The sequence below is a fragment of the Haliotis asinina genome, chromosome 15 (assembly GCF_037392515.1).
Source record: "Haliotis asinina isolate JCU_RB_2024 chromosome 15, JCU_Hal_asi_v2, whole genome shotgun sequence".
Lineage (NCBI taxonomy): Eukaryota > Metazoa > Mollusca > Gastropoda > Lepetellida > Haliotidae > Haliotis > Haliotis asinina.
The window spans coordinates 22,550,586-22,566,985 of NC_090294.1; the positions used below are offsets into that span (position 1 = coordinate 22,550,586).

The window sequence follows — 16,400 nt, forward strand, 5'->3', positions numbered from 1 at the left end:
TGCAACATGGTCAGTCTCAGTATCACCATCTTGCCCTACGTGTGAAAACGACATGTACATCCACTGACCTCATGGCTAGACAAGATTGATGTGTGAACTTGTATTACAATTAATTATTTTTGTAAAATATAGGGATTAAGGAATGAAGCTAACATTTTATATGTGTGACAAGACTACACAATACCTTGAACACATACATGTTATCAATTTGGAATTAAATATCTGATATGAGGAAATTACAGCGAACTTTAACGGCAGTGATTTCAGGTGTTCCACACTACGACGAACGTTTCCAGAGAACGGGATGTGGACGACTGGTTAAGCGAGTGTGTGCTTCTGCTTACTACAAAATTTTAAGAAAACGTGCTTGAACTGGACATTTTTCGGTGACGAAATAGAGCTTAAACTGCTCGATATTCATGTATAAAATCGAATAAAACTTTTCATAATTTTTAAATGGAAATTTGTTCTTGTTAAAATATGGCACACGATTCGTAACACTGACAGTGTCTGTGGCCCGTGAAGATCTGGGTACTGTTGCACAAAACGACATTCGTGTAAAGACTACCTTAAGACTATGTTAAAGTATGGGTATGCGGTATCGTTAGCATCGCTTTGTATGACGGGACCCTGGGTTACTCAGTTAGAACTGGAGCAAATTTCACGAAGCAAGGTTAATGATAACCCCCATATTTTAACATTGCACTATGGTACCCTAGTGACTTGCCATCACGTTATTGCTTTGTGGAAGCAGGCCATGGACCTCCTTTTACAAAACAGTAAGGTGATCGTAAGTCACTAAGGTAATCTTAGTGGAATATTAAAGAATGGGAGTTAAGGTTAACCTTAGTAAAGGCTGCTTCCTGAAGGAATCCCTCGGCCTCCTTTCACAAAGCACTGAGGTGGTCGTAAGTCACTAAGGTAACCTTAGTGAGATATTATAGATTGGGAGTTAAAGTTAACCTTAGTAAAGGTTGCTTCGTGAAGAAATCCCTCGGTCTCCTTTCACAAGGCACTAAGGTAATCGTAAGTCACTAAGGTAACCTTAGTGCAGTATTAAAGAATGGGAGTTAAAGTTATGATCAATAAATAAGGTGGCCAGTCTTCTACTGCAGAAGATGTGTATTGTCCTGACATGTCACCAGTCCTCAATGTCATCCTCACTACATTCCTGCATCGTTAAAGAATGGGAGTTAAAGTTAAAGGTTGCTTCGTGAAAGGAGCCTCTGGTCTTCAGCAACCCGTTCTTGTCGTATGGGGCGACTAACGGGATCAAGACAGGACATCAATGACTTTGTTTATGCATGTCATCAAATCACACTTGCGCAGATCTGTGTTCATGAAATCAGTCTCTGGATTGTGTGGTCTAGACTTGAATTTATACTGGCATATATCTTGAATATTACTGATAGTGTCGATCCTTTTGTTTCAGCGGTTCTGAGTGATACATCCGCTCGGATCCAAATGTGGTCTGTAGCGGAGTATAAGAGATTTATTTCCCGTTCAGAAATGTATTTCCCTCCCGTGTTTTATGAAGGTCATGCAAACCAATATCATGGCAATATTCTGACACGTAGGTGCGATAAAGCTATTTATCACATCAGAAGGGTCACATATATCTTGAACCACACAACAGAATGCATGGCTTGATTCTGTTCATTGACACCATCTGGCAATCTCAGTATTAGCACCTGAAGCTCATTCCAAGTGAAATGAGGTTTGAAGTTAAAGATTGTCGTACTTCTGTTGGTTGGTTGGTTGCTTAGCGTCACACTGGCAGTCTGGACCAGACAATCCAGTGATCAGCATCAAGAGCATCGATCTACGCAATACGTTGAAATGTGTCAACCATGCCAGTAAGCCTGATCACTCGATCATGTTAGTCGACTTTTACGACAAGCATATGTTGCTGAAGACCAATCCCTACCCGGACTTTCATGAAGTGGGGGGAGGGGTACTCCTGTAGTAAAGTGCATCCATGAGTGCTTGTACAGACCTATGCTGCTTCCATAGCATTAACTCTAGATGTTCCGGGTTAAGAGTATAAACATCAACATCAACATCAAGCCCATCTTGCCTGAGATTCGTTTGTTTGTTCATCTGTAATACTCTAGCTACATGACAGCGGATTGCAATGAATTATTGAACGAGGTTAATTTTACGCCGCAATATTCCAGTTATGTGGTGGCGGTCTGTGAATAATCGAGTCTTGACCAGAAAATCCAGTGATCAAAAGCAGGAGCATCGATCTGCGCAATTGAGAACTGATCACAGGTGTCAATTAAGTCAGCCAGCCTGACCACCCGATGCCGTTAGTCGATGCCGCTTGGTGGCATATCCACTGCATGTCATCGTATCTCAGATGTCTTATCTGGTCGATCATCTAAACCTGAAATAAATGAGTGCATGGTATAGCAACATACATTCAGAGCAATATTCCAGCTACATGTATGTTCACGTTCATGAATAATCGACCAGACAATCCAGTGATCAACAGCATGAGCACCGATCAATGCAATTGGGAACCCATAGCAAATCAGTGAACCTGATCATCCATCCTCTTATGACAAGCGTGTGTTACTGAAGATCAGTTCTAACCTGGATCTTCATGAGTCTTGGCCACTTGGGAGGATGAGAGACAAATAAATCCAGCACTGTTGGACAATGATTTATTCAGTCTGCTGATACACAGGATGATTGTGTAGTACTTATTATGACAATGAAGGTTCATGTACACATGTATATATACAAACATCACACAAGAAAGGCTCACACTAGACATGTAGTAGCTTTAAACAACAACGGTCTTTCAACAAACTGATGTAACAGTACCATTATTCAACGAATTCTACTGCATTCAAACAAAGTCAAATTGATTCAATTTGCCAAATTTTCCTGCACTTCATTTGAAGCTTCAGAAAAATGAAAATACTTCTCAGATAAATACTTAAGAAATTAGTGTATACATCCATAATTATTTAAGAAATTTACACATTCTCACTGACATAGAAAACCTCTGTAGAAAGACTAAATACTTTTGTAAAGTACACTATCAACGGACATAAACCAGGATGTACTATCCTATGCATTTCAGTAATGCATGCTTTACATTATTGTCTATATTCAAATAGTTGAAAACCATAAGGTAACATTTTCACACCATCTTTAAGATGAGACACTACCTACAGTGTCTTAACAACTGATGTTTCCATAAGGAAAATTACAAATGTGAAAGGTTTTGAGGAACATATTCTTGGATAGTTCAAAAGCGAACACTGGAGCATGAATCTTTGAATAGGGGGATAAAAGCTTAGTTAAATGTCAAGAACCTTCATAAAGGAAGGGACCAATAAATGATATGAATATATTTTACACTTAAAGTTGGACTAAATTATATAGCTAAATCTAAACAGTGAACATGTATTAGTTTGTCTGGTTTGTAGTTTTGTGCTACAATATTCCAGCTATATCATGGACTTTTATTATTAAAACCTACACTACTTTGTGGTTGATCAGCTCCACTACTGAATCTATTACCAATCACACAATATCCACTTAGATGTTAGTCCTGAGAAGATGCACAAGTTTAGAACGACCCTGTCTTTCCTACTAAAACACTGGTTCCTCATTGGTAAGGGTTCAGTGTTAAGATTCAGCTCCAGTTTCCAGGAAAATAGTTTTAGTGTTTGGGCTCCAGACAGAAAGTGACAGATACCTTAAGTGTAAGAGAAAAATGCAACTTCAACAAAAACCAGAAAAAATTGTAAGTTATGCAGTAATAGGAAATAATATTGTTTGTCATTGAATTAGTAATACATTGATGTAAAATACTCTTTACTTGATAACCTTATAGTGTTCTACTCACAGAAGCATTGTATGTAATGCCGAATGAGTTGGTTAGTGAGTTGGGTTTGCACAGACGTAGCAGTATATTAGTTGCATCCATTGGTCAGTTTGATGTGGAAGGCAACCTTGGAGTGAAGCAGGTTGATTGTACACAACACTGCTGAAACCCAGTAGTACACTTACTGGACTGACTGAGGCCAGACCAATTTTATTCCATGTTTTACAAACATTTGTCCTCAGAAAACCTAAATGGAAAAAGAAAATCACCAGTTACAGTAATATTCCTATAAAATACTTAAAGTATTTTACTTTGGGCAATTTATGAAGTGTACATGGGCCAAAAAACAATCTAAAAAAATGTTCTTGTAAGTTCACATTTTTTGTCAGTATAAACAATAGGATTTTATTTTTGCACTGGGGGCATTTTTATTGTTTCTTATTCTTGGAAAAATTTGTAACATGAAATAAAATTGGTCTGATCTAGCCAAAAAAACAGTGTCCATTCAAACCTGTGAACAAAGGTGTCTGCCACATCTTTGTCTCTATGAACGGAGGGTAACCAATAACGTTCAGATTAATTCAAAAGCAAAAGGTAACTGTTTAAACAATTTAAATTTGAATGTCAATGACTGCCTATTTTCCAGTGATTAGCTCATCTATAAATTCTGAAAAGTGCTCACGACACGAACCCTTAGTGCACGCTACTTAATCCATAACAAAGTTTAAATTATGTGCAGCTGCTTCAAAATATGAACGTGAAAACAATAAAGAGTCATGATGAGGTAATACAGCTTTGAGTGGAAAGCAGATCATGTAAACATGGAACAACATTAAACAAGAAGTCACAGGGCAATAAGCTAAAGAATCACAGCCAAATGATTTTCACCTGGAACATCTGAAATAGTAACAATGACATTAGAATAGGAAACACTGTGACAACTAACATTCCACAGCCTAATAGAGATAAACAAATACAGTTAGGAACAGATGGAGAGTTAATTACAAGTGAAAACAGGTGTAAAGATAATTACAGGTGAGAGGACCACAACACAACAGGTGGGATGGTCGAGCTGATTCAGGAAAGGCATTCTCACATTATTTTTAAAAAATAATGTATGAATGAATCCATAGTTAAACTAATGTATCAGCTGGAGGTGTTAAATATATATTTAAAGGAGTTGAAATTTTGATTACTGACTTGGAAGCTGTGTACGTTCTTTGCTGTTTAATACTGCACATTGTAATATTCATGGTGACCTAATGAATCAGTACTAAATGATCCAGTGACTGACAGGATGTGCCAACAAGTGACAACATTGGCAATATGATTCCATCAATGAAATTACCAAGTGTGGCCACCCAATAATGTAGTCACCCCACATTAAGACCAATTCTGTCTGACCTGCCGTCTCTACTGCGGTCTACTTGAAGTAGTGTGATATGATTTATTCACAATTACCTCATTGCTTTCCTTAATTAGCTCGACACTTCATCATTCAAAACTTTCACAAAATAACTAAATATGCATTCACAAGAACCATGTAGTAATATATACATCAACATTGCACATACATATTTAATAATCACATTTAATAATGGCATTAAAACATCTCAATCGGGAATGCTTTGAGAAGAGGATACATTATCTAGTCTAGTTGTCATTCATACTTATAGATTCATACTGTGTAAGAAAATATACACAAACCATTGTTTCCTGCAGGCTGATATGGACATACTCACACACAGAACTCATAACACTAGCCAAGATCTGTGATTGTAAAATATGAGAGAATAAACACTGTGCATGAGTAACATCACTGGTGCTTTATGTTTGATGAGGTTAAGATGTGTGCAGGTGAAACATGATTTTAGGGTCATATATTAAGCACTGAACAGCACTCGTACCTTCCATTGTGGATAATCAGTCATTCTTCCACAAGAAGGATTTCAGATGATTGCAATACATGATAAAATGCTGGGAATGCAAGTTTTACAATAGCTCAAGCTAAGAGTTGCCTTGATTATTCCAGCCATGACACTGTGAATGTAATTGATGGTGAACATGGTTCACTGCACATGCAAAATGTAATGATTTCCATAAGACACTATTTAGTATCATTTTTGAAGGACATTCAAACAGTAATATGAAAATTTGTGAAGAACAGACATAATAGCTTGGAATTTTTTCTTGTAAACTCAGAAACATGAATTGTAACTTGTGGACAAATAACAAAGGACTGCTTCATTAAAATTCAATACCAGCCTTATAGAATTATTTGTATAATAGGGGCAATGTGCAAGATACATACACTTCATACTTTAGTTTATCATGTAGAATTCATACCAAGCATTAGCCATTTTCATATAAAGTTGATACGTTCAGTAACACAGATAACAGTTGACTTGCATGGATTTGAGAAACAAAGCTTCACTACACTGTACATGAACATGTCAGCTCTCCATTACAGTCATATTTACCAAATATTGGCAATGAGAAACTACCTCAAATACTAGTACTTGATTAGTAGATAGCACATTTTAGAAACATAACGAAGGTTCTTGAAAGAACATGGGAATCCAAGAACAGATTTTGCCGTGAAGGGTACATTGCAGCATCATAATTTTCCCCTATGTGAAAAAAGCATCATGTCACAAAGTGCTCGTGAAATGTCGAAATGATCATCATGATTACTTTTTTGAGGTCACATGATCTTCCTAGTGATGCTGAAAATATGTCACCACATATGGAGCACAAACAGTGAATAACTATCTACCTCCTGCACATACATTCAGTGGGTGTTAATTATTCTTATATTGTGAATAATTAACTATATATGCATAAAATAAGACTTGAAAATGTAGATATTTGTAACAAAAAGTTTGATAAATACCACCCTGGGTTATGTAAGTTATTACTTTTTCGTTTCATTATCAAGGATGCCTTCGGACCTCTTGCTTCAAAACCTCCATTCTGAAGGAATGTTACCATGGGCTCCTTTCATGAAGCAACCTTTACAAAGATTACAGTTCACTCCCACTCTTAAACACAGTACTAAGGTTGCCTTAGTGAAAGTTGTGAAAGTGAAGGTGGCCCATGTCTGTGGAACATCAATAACATGCCACAATATTATCTCCATTGCAAGTGTGTAATCTGACGGGATCTAAATAGCTTCTGAATATATCCGTATGTTAATGAATTTTCCTGTGTAATAATCCTGGGATAATGGACACATGATATTGCATAATGAAGAACGGACAATGCATCACTTAGAGAATTGTAATGTCCATTATGTTTTTACACTGATACAACCATCTAAATCTGAGTTACATAATTACTCAAAGAACTCACAGATAGATATATACTGAAGGTAAAAATAAGACATCACATGAAAATACAACTTTTTTTCTAAGGATTCTTCACAAGTGTATCGCAAAGTTTGTAAAGAAACCTAAAAAAAATAAAGGAACACTTGTGCTTTCATGTGATCCCTTATTTTTTCCTTCAGTATATTAAAGAAATTTGTGTGACAACATTTACAGAAAATATAATCTACTGAAAATAATTTTGGTTATACCAACTGTCTGGGGTGATCACAGGTCTGTGATTTTTTTATGAATGATTGGCAACAACTGACTATCTTAAACTAGTTTCATGGAAGATGATCTTAATAGGAATAAACATTGAACAAACAATAGAAACAGTCCCCCAAAGTTGAATAGCTGAAGCAACAGTTGTGATGTCTTTCTCATTGTAGAGTTATCAGAACCCTATAGATCAGAGCTCTGTCAAATAGATACCCTTTAACAAGTGTTTGTTGTGGCTTTGCACAGCATGATTTGGCATGATGTGCTATTAGTGATACGTTTAATGCCATTGTGTATTTTTTTGTGAATTTTGTATACATTAATTTTGAGGCCGCTTTGATACAAATGGAATTTCCCCCAGGACTAAAAAGTTATATCCTATCTTAATATGCAATATTCTAGCTATATGATGACAGTCTATAAATAATCATGATGGACCAGACAATCCAGTGACCAACTTCATAAGCAACACCCTAAGCCAATGAAGCCACTAAGCACAAGTTGACAAATAATCAACCAAACAACTGAGCTTGACCAAACTTTCACCACAAGTGTCACCCTGGGCCAGGAAGCTCAAGATATAAAGTCACTGACATCAACAATCAATCAATCAATGGCTACTGCCCAACGGTGCCTAAGAGCCTAAAGCACACTATTTGCAGTGGTTTGGGGATTATGCATTAATTAGACACACTTTTATTGTTAATACTAAGGTAGATATAGAGAGACAGTAACAAGCAGATGAAAATATCAATAGCAGGTCTGTGATTGTTTTCCAAGGATACAATAATACATGCATATTCATGAAAACAACAAGGGAACACCTGAAAGTGGTCTTTTTCACTCTTTTCCAGGTTTCTTCACAAGTTTTCTATCGCACTGTGGGTGAAATTCTGTAAAAGAATAAAGCCGCAACTGTACTTTCATTTGTTTTTTCATTTGTTTAAATCATAATTAGCCTAATTGAGTCACTTTTTCATGATCCTCAGCGAGCTTGTCCATCCTTTAGAATACTTCATCACAAATCTTCATAAAAACAGTAATAAGTTTATAATGGGGTTATTTTAGTATATTTCTGGTGTTTCTGCGTAATTCCATAGGGTACATTCATAAGCTATCAATGCCCTGAGCCTGTCCCTGTGGTTTTCTCTTTGGCTCCAGTAGGGTAGCCCAGTGGTTAAAGCATTTGCTCATCAGACCAAAGACCTGAGTTCCATTCCCAACATGGGTACAGTTTGTGAAGCCCATTTCTGATGTCCCTTGCTGTAATATTGTTAAAAGTGGTGTAAAACTGAACTCACTTACTGTTTGGCCCCTGCAAATAGCATTTCCGTACAAACGATTCATCTGAGGTTGCAAGGAGGACACATATTTTGACAATGCCTTAAGTGAGTGAGTGAGTTTAGTTTTACACTGCACTCAGCAATATTACAGCTATATGGCGGCGATCTGTAAATAATCGAGTCTGGACCAGACAATCCAGTGATCAACAACATGAGCATCTATCTGCGCAATTGGGAACCGATGACATGTGCCAATCTAGTCAGCAAGCCTGACCACCTGATCCCGTTAGTCGCCTCTTACGACAATGCCTTAAGTGATAAATACCCTGAATATGAATACACGTTTGGTTTACAGTAGGTGCTACAATACATACAAGCAGTCTACAAAATAGTTTCCACATTTTGCTAGCCAGTTGAGCTAGCTACGCCTTTAGCCCACAAAATACTTCACTAGCCTGAAATCTGAATGTTGACAGGGATTCATCAAAAAGGTGTACTAATATAATGAACACTTATATCAGGCCATAATCTGGCACCATCTACAAGTGTATTATAACATAACAAGTTGAAAAGAATGATATATTTTCAAGATGACCCCATGAAAACTCACTAACTAGTCAGGCCAATGACTGTCAAGATATACTGGCCCAACTGGTTTATACTAGCCATGAGCTACCAAGCCAGAGGTTATTTTGCACACTGCATACAAGGGAAATTTTGTACAAATACATCATATATACTAATAATCAGATCACCCTGGATGCTCCACAACACAGTTCATAGTCACACCAGCCATTTACAACACTGTCCACACCATCTGGCTTATGCTACATTCAACCCTTTGAGCTGATGAGACACAGGTACCATATTAATATGCAACTTATCATGTAACAAATATATACAGTCACATTGTGCTACATTGTTTCTGAGCTACTAAAGTAATGGACACTTGTCTGTTTTAGCAAACTGAATAGCAAGCTTTAAATGAAGCGGAAGCATATTTACTCTGAAAGTGTTAAGCATGCATGACAAGGCCCTTTAGGCTGGATTTTAACTTTAACCTATGCATCTTTAGTTTACTAAAGTACTTCCTCAGTCTTTCTCACTTCAGTTTGGAAAGGTGAGATATTCCCATTTTTCTGTATCAGCATTATTTCAGCTATGACCAAGAGATATTATTATGCACTTTCCAAACTGCTGTAGAGGTCATAGCACTCCCAAGAATCATGAAGAAAAATCACTTCAGTACATCCACCTTTGGACTAAGACATGGATCAAAGCACTCAAGCTTGCATACATCTCCATTAACATAAATTAAAATGTATATTTACACTCAGTCCTCATACACCTTGAGATACCTTTCTTGTTCTCTGAGATCAGTTTGAGAAACCAGTTATTCCCCTCCACATCACCAATACAAAAGGTCATACAGACTTCACTCTTCTCCAAACTGACACTGACTACTTCAGCCTGACACTCATTCAACACAGAGCAATAATGAAGAGGATGGTCATTCTTATACATTAGAAAGTGTGAGCTGCTGTGACATGTCACCCAACCTGTCACCATTAGTGTCATCATGATTATGTACCTCCATCATCCAGGAATACAAATGGCTGCCATTCAAAGCATACCAAGCCAAGACCATGTCCCAGCAAGAGGAAACCAGTTAATAGATAAGATGGCCATTCAATCCTCTACTGCAGAATGAGTGAATTTCTCTGACATGTCACCAGTCCTCAATGTCATCCTCACTACATTCCTCCATCATCGAGGAATACAAATGACCGCTATACAGTATATACCAAGTCACGACCATGTCCCAGCTAGAGGAAACCAATTAATAAATAAGATGGCCAGTCTTAAATGCAGAAAGTGTGAACTGTTTTGAGATGTCACAGATCCTCAATGTCATCCTCACTACATTCCTGCATCGTCCAGGGCCTCCTCTCACAAAACACTAAGGTGATCGTAAGTCACTAAGGTAACCTTAGTGCAATGTTAAAGAATGGGAATTAAGTTTAGCCTTAGAAAAGGTTGCTTCGCGAAAGGAGCCCAGGAATACAAATGGCCGCTTTCCACAATACACCAAGCCATGACCCAGGTCCATCAGGATGGAAACCAGTGAGGGCTCACATCAATGAACTCTGGTAATTCAATGACAAAGTCATCCTTATTCCTAATCAGACAGTCAGTTACTCAACAGGCTGCCACACAACAGGAAATGTCAGTGTGGGCACAGTGTTCATCACAGAGATGGGATCATTCGACTTCCATGAGTTACACCCTGCTTATTCATGACTTGATAAAACAAGGCACAGGGCCTAGATTTTCTCTTAGCGCTAAGATAGACAAAAGTTAGTGTTATGCATGGCACTTATGACTATCTTAGTGCTAAGAGAGCTTCAGAAATCTAGGCCCACTTGACTAAAACACTGGACCATCTGTATGTATTAATGGGTGACATAGCAACAAAGAGATGCCTGAAGGGTTGACAATGACATAGTGTCAGAATTGCCTCGTCAAACCACAATACATTAGTGCTGTTGCATACCTTAAAAAAAGTAGCAGATATTGGATTTAGAACATTGATAAATGCAAATGATGACACCAAGGAGGAAACAGATGATGAAGGGAAATAAAGGGAAAATGTGAGTTTATTCCATTCCTTTGGAATTGTTCCATCTGTATGGATATATATTATTTTTTCTCGAATGCATTGGCATTGGCTAGTGGCAGGCTTGAAAAATGGAATATCCCCTACTGTTTTTAAGTGGTACATTATTGTAAAGTGTCATCACATACACCAGCTGTACAACTGCAATATGATATGCACACAATAACCTTATGTCTACATTTATAACACATCAAATATGTAAGTTACTGGTCATAGTGAGTAGAAAACAGATGGTCTGGCTATCATGCAGTTTCCAGTGATGAACCTGTCTAAATACAGACTCGGGTAAGTCCTTGCCAAGAGTTAGAAGCTTATGCCTCAACAATCAACAAAACACGATCATACATATTAGGACTGAAGTTTTCACTTTCACGGTATATTTCTTATATTTTGAGGTTCCTTTGGCAACTTTGCTTCATTAGCTAAGTCTAGCATCTGTTATTCATTATCATGGTTACAGATGTCGACAATGATTCCTACACTTGTCACACATGTGTAGTACTAATGGGAAGTTGACATCCATAACATTTTGTCTTTGTATGTACTCCTCATGCTGAAAGGTTATCTGGAGCACTGTCTATGTGAATACTATGAAAATTATATGTATAACAATATGTGTATGTTTTGCCATGACAATCTTTAATCTGTCATCCTTGACTTCCCCTGCCTGCCTGCCTGTCTGCCACAATAACTAGACCACCAGTAGTTCTAGTGTTGATATCACATTAAGCTTTGGTCCACTACAAAAATATACACAAATGGCTACAACAGAAATGCTACACTTTGAACCTACATTAACGTATGACAAAAAGAGTCACTTAAATCTTCACATTAAATGCTAGACACTGTGAGAAGTGCTATGTGAGGCAGCTGACAAGATCCTTTGGGATGAGCCGCAGAGTCCAGCAGTTAGACGTGATGCTGGTCCAAAGATTCTGGAACAGTTAGTTCTGCTGTGCCACTACCTCAAGTGCGTCTGGAGGTGCACAACTGCTGCTCCAGTACTGATGATTAGGCTGTGCCACCCACTGCTGTGCAAGGCATTTTCCAAGATCCTGGTATTAGGGTTCAAGCTGTGCCACCCACTCCAGGTGCAGTAAGATCCAGGTACTAGGGTTTGGGCTGTCACAGACTCCAGGTGTGCTGTGTCACAGATTCCACATGCTGTGCAAGGCTGTTCACAAGATCATGTTATTGGGCTTTGGGCTAAGCCATTGCCTGTAGGTGCTGTGTGAGGCAGTTGACAAGATCTTGGTATCAGGATTTCAGCTGTGCCAGCATGTCCAGTTGCTACATTGTTCTCAAGATCCTGTATCGGGATTCAGGCTGTGCCACAGACTCCAGGTGCTATGTGAGGCACTTGACAAGATCCTGGTATGGCGAGTCGGGCTGTGCCACTGCCTGGAATGTCGACACAAACACATGGAGGTCATCATTCAGCTGGCTCTTAAAGTCAAGGGCTGCCAGACAGAACAACTTCCTGTCTATCACCTCCATCTTACCCATCCGACCAATCACATGTGGAAATCTGAGGTCAAAGGTTAAGGAAAACATAGTCTTCAAAGTCATAGTCAAATACAGCATTCAGTATTTTGGCCAAATTACATGATGGATGGGTGGATAGATAGAAGGATGAATAGTTGGCTGATGGATAGATGGATGGTTGGTAAGGTGAAGAGAGGTGGTTGATGAATGAATGAATGAATGAATAAGTGAATGGTTGATTGGTTGATGGATGGTTGGTTATGTGAATAGAAAGATGGGGGTGGATTAGAGGATGGTTTAATGAATGAATGATTGGATGGATGAATGTATGGGAGGGTGGACAGGTTGGAGGGTGGATGGATGGTGAAGTGAACAGAAAGATGGGGGTGGATTAGAGGATGGTTTGATGAATGAATGATTGAATGGATGGGAGGGCGGATGGATGGTGAAGTTTACAGAAAGATTGGTGATGGATTAGAGGATGGTTTAATGAACTGATGTTTGAATGAATGAATAAATTAATGGAAGGGTGGGTGGAAGGATGGATGGGTAGTTGGCTGATAGATAGATGGTTAGGTAAACAGAGATGGGTGATGAACGAATTTCCAGCAAGATCTCACACACATTAAAAGTGAGTGAGTGAGTGAGTGAGTTTAGTTTTATGCTGCACTCAGCAATATTCCAGCTATATGGCAGCAGTCTGTAAATAATCAAGTCTGGACCAGACAATTCCAGTGATGAAAAACATGAGCATTGATCTGCGTATTTTGGATCCGATGACACGCGTCAACCACGTCAGCAAGGCTGACCACCTGATCCCATTAGTCGCCTCTTACGACGAGCATAGTCTCCATTTATGGCAAGCATTGGTTGCTGAAGACCTATTCAACCCCGTGCCTTCACAGTCCACAAACACTAAGACATGCCAGGAGAAACCTGAGAGACCATTAACTTCAAATGTAAATGTAGAACGTATGAGTTCTCAAGTCAGTCAGGAACTAATGTTTTGGAAATTTGATGAACATGTAATTCTATACAACTATTTCACCCTTTCTGTTTGCAAGGATACAAAGCTTTGAGCCACTGATTGGTGGAGGCACTTATGAAGAAACAGGTGAGACTCCACATTGCCATGGCAACAGGTGATCGCTGTGTAAAGTTGGAGAGTGACAACATTACCCAGTCTCTCACTAGGCTCTGCTGGTTCTGCTGATGTAAGTTGTTAAATACCTACAACACAATCAAATGGAATCAAACCTAAATCACTAACTGTTTCAATCTTCATTCAAAATAGAAGGATAAATTCATAAATATGAAATATTTTTTTTCACTGTACTGGAAACAAAGCAGCACTCCAAGAACAGGTAACATCTAAAGATATTGCCATTTTCATTTTCACTGAAAGAAGATTAACAAAGGTATTTTCAGTATTATTAACAGAAAGACAAGGAGAAACATTCTCTGAATCATCAATAAGAAAGATAAAGAGGCATGGTTAGTTACCTGAAAGACAACTTTGGCAATGAGCTGTGGGTAGGGTTGTTGGCTAGAGAGGAACTCCCCAATCACTTTGTTCATGATGTCTTGTGGCGGGAAGAAGTCAGCTAGGAATGCTGGGAGGAGACGAGTAATCACCCGTGCCTCATAAGGATAACCTTTCTTGATTCTGTGCAAGGTTGGAAAAATAAAATACAAAATAACAGCAATAGGGTAGCATGTCAAGTTGTAAACAAAACCCCAAAACACTCCCCAGTTTCAAGTTATCACAATACTACATACTGCTAAACAGTGAGGTTGAAATGACTGGTGATTCCTCACAAAAACACAGATTCCAGACATGCCTCCCCTGTCAAGGAACACGTCTCTCTACAGCCTGGACAAAGGAATAGGAATTATTCCTCATAACACAGATACCCTTGAGTGTCTCACTTGTCAAAGAGTACTGTCAGTCTCTCTATGAAAAAAGGAATAGGGGTGATTTCTTTAACACAGATCCCCTTGAGTGTCTCACCTGTCAAAGAACTCAGTGACCCTCTCTATAGCCCGGACAAAGGAATAGGGGTGATTCCTTATAACACTGTTTCCAACATATCTCACCTGTCAAAGAGCACTATGACCCTCTCAATGAATGAAGGAATAGGGGTGGTTCCTTATAACACTGTTTCCAACATATCTCACCTGTCAGAGAGCACTATGACCCTCTCAATGAATGAAGGAATAGGGGTGGTTCCTTAAAACACTGTTTCCAACATATCTCACCTGTCAAAGAGCACTATGACCCTTTCTATGAACAAAGGAATAGGGGTGATTCCTTATAACACAAATCCCCTTGAGTATCTCACCTGTCAAAGAGCACCGTGACCCTCTCCATGGCAAGGATGAGAGATTCTGGGTCCTGGTACACAAATGTGAAGCCGTTGTCTGAGAATACTGGCTCCATCTCATCGCGAGGACGGGGACTGTACTGATCAAACTGCTTGCCTGGAATACAGAGTTTTACCTGCTTTCAAGACAGATGCTTACAACAGGTGTGGATAAGCAAGATAAGCAGTGAGTCAGTGAAATCCTGGAGTAGACCACAAAAAAATACTGATGTCATCATGTAAGCAAAAGCTCCTTACAGAGATCTTTAATCTCCCTGTGCTATGTCACAGAAAAAGCCCAGCTATGTTCAGAGTTTAAACATTCTTCCTCAAAAGTGGTATCCAACAGAACACCGGCATGCACTCCGGAATGAGACAAAGTGTAATAATACTGTATATTTAGTAAACAAGTGATCTCTTCACATATGTGTACCGAACACAAGAAATGCTTACCTGAATACATGCATGTGAACATGAGTCCCAGTGCTGCCAGCGCCCTCTGTGGACTTGGCAGACACAACCTGGAATGTATAAGTGTAGATTATGTAATTGGTGTTTCTGAAATGTGCATGTGATCATCAGGTTTCTCTGCCTGCAACAACCATGCAATATCATAGTGGAGGACATTAGTGGTGGTCTGATTAACTGAAATAATCGAAGATTGGTCGCAGTGAGTAAACGACCAAACAATTGATGAAGTTTTCTCATAATTGACCCCAAACAATTTTGGTGCACATGTTTGCATGACAATATTTTTTTTGTTTTGTCTGTTACATTTCATAAGCACTACAAGTTTGTTTCAAGTCATGATTCATTTTACTTTAAAGACTCAGAGAGTTTTTTTGTACCTATCCTTTAAAGATGTGAAATGTGCAAATGCACTTTGTGCAATTTGAAAAACAAAACAGAACGTCTTTTCAATTTTTGTTAGCATTAACAAAGATAACTAGGAAATTCTGATAAATGATGAGTGCCAATAATTTTCGATAGCTGATCGATTGTAATTAACCAATCATCAGTTAAGAGATTTTAACCACTTTGCAACACTAGAGAACATCAGAAATGGACTTTACATACTGTACCTTTATGGGCGAATCTAACCCTGCCTTGTTTTCACCAAGTTTCCCAAAATGACAGGTACACACAGAAATTCAAATATCA

At 38.6% G+C, this 16,400-nt stretch overlaps 1 protein-coding gene across 2 annotated transcripts in view; it reads right to left on the reverse strand.

Annotated features, from left to right (window-relative positions):
* Nucleotides 1-7,380: 7,380 nt before the first annotated feature.
* The window catches only part of LOC137265772 (huntingtin-like), a 57,541-nt gene continuing 48,521 nt past the window's right edge, over nt 7,381-16,400 (reverse strand). For both annotated transcript variants that reach the window (XM_067801223.1, XM_067801222.1), the window contains 5 exons: nt 15,693-15,760; nt 15,219-15,357; nt 14,380-14,542; nt 13,946-14,106; nt 7,381-12,919 (listed from right to left, as the gene is read on the reverse strand). In XM_067801223.1, coding sequence (XP_067657324.1) covers nt 12,739-12,919; nt 13,946-14,106; nt 14,380-14,542; nt 15,219-15,357; nt 15,693-15,760 — 712 coding nt within the window. In that variant the 3' untranslated portion in view covers nt 7,381-12,738. The remainder of the gene's footprint in view (nt 12,920-13,945; nt 14,107-14,379; nt 14,543-15,218; nt 15,358-15,692; nt 15,761-16,400) is intronic.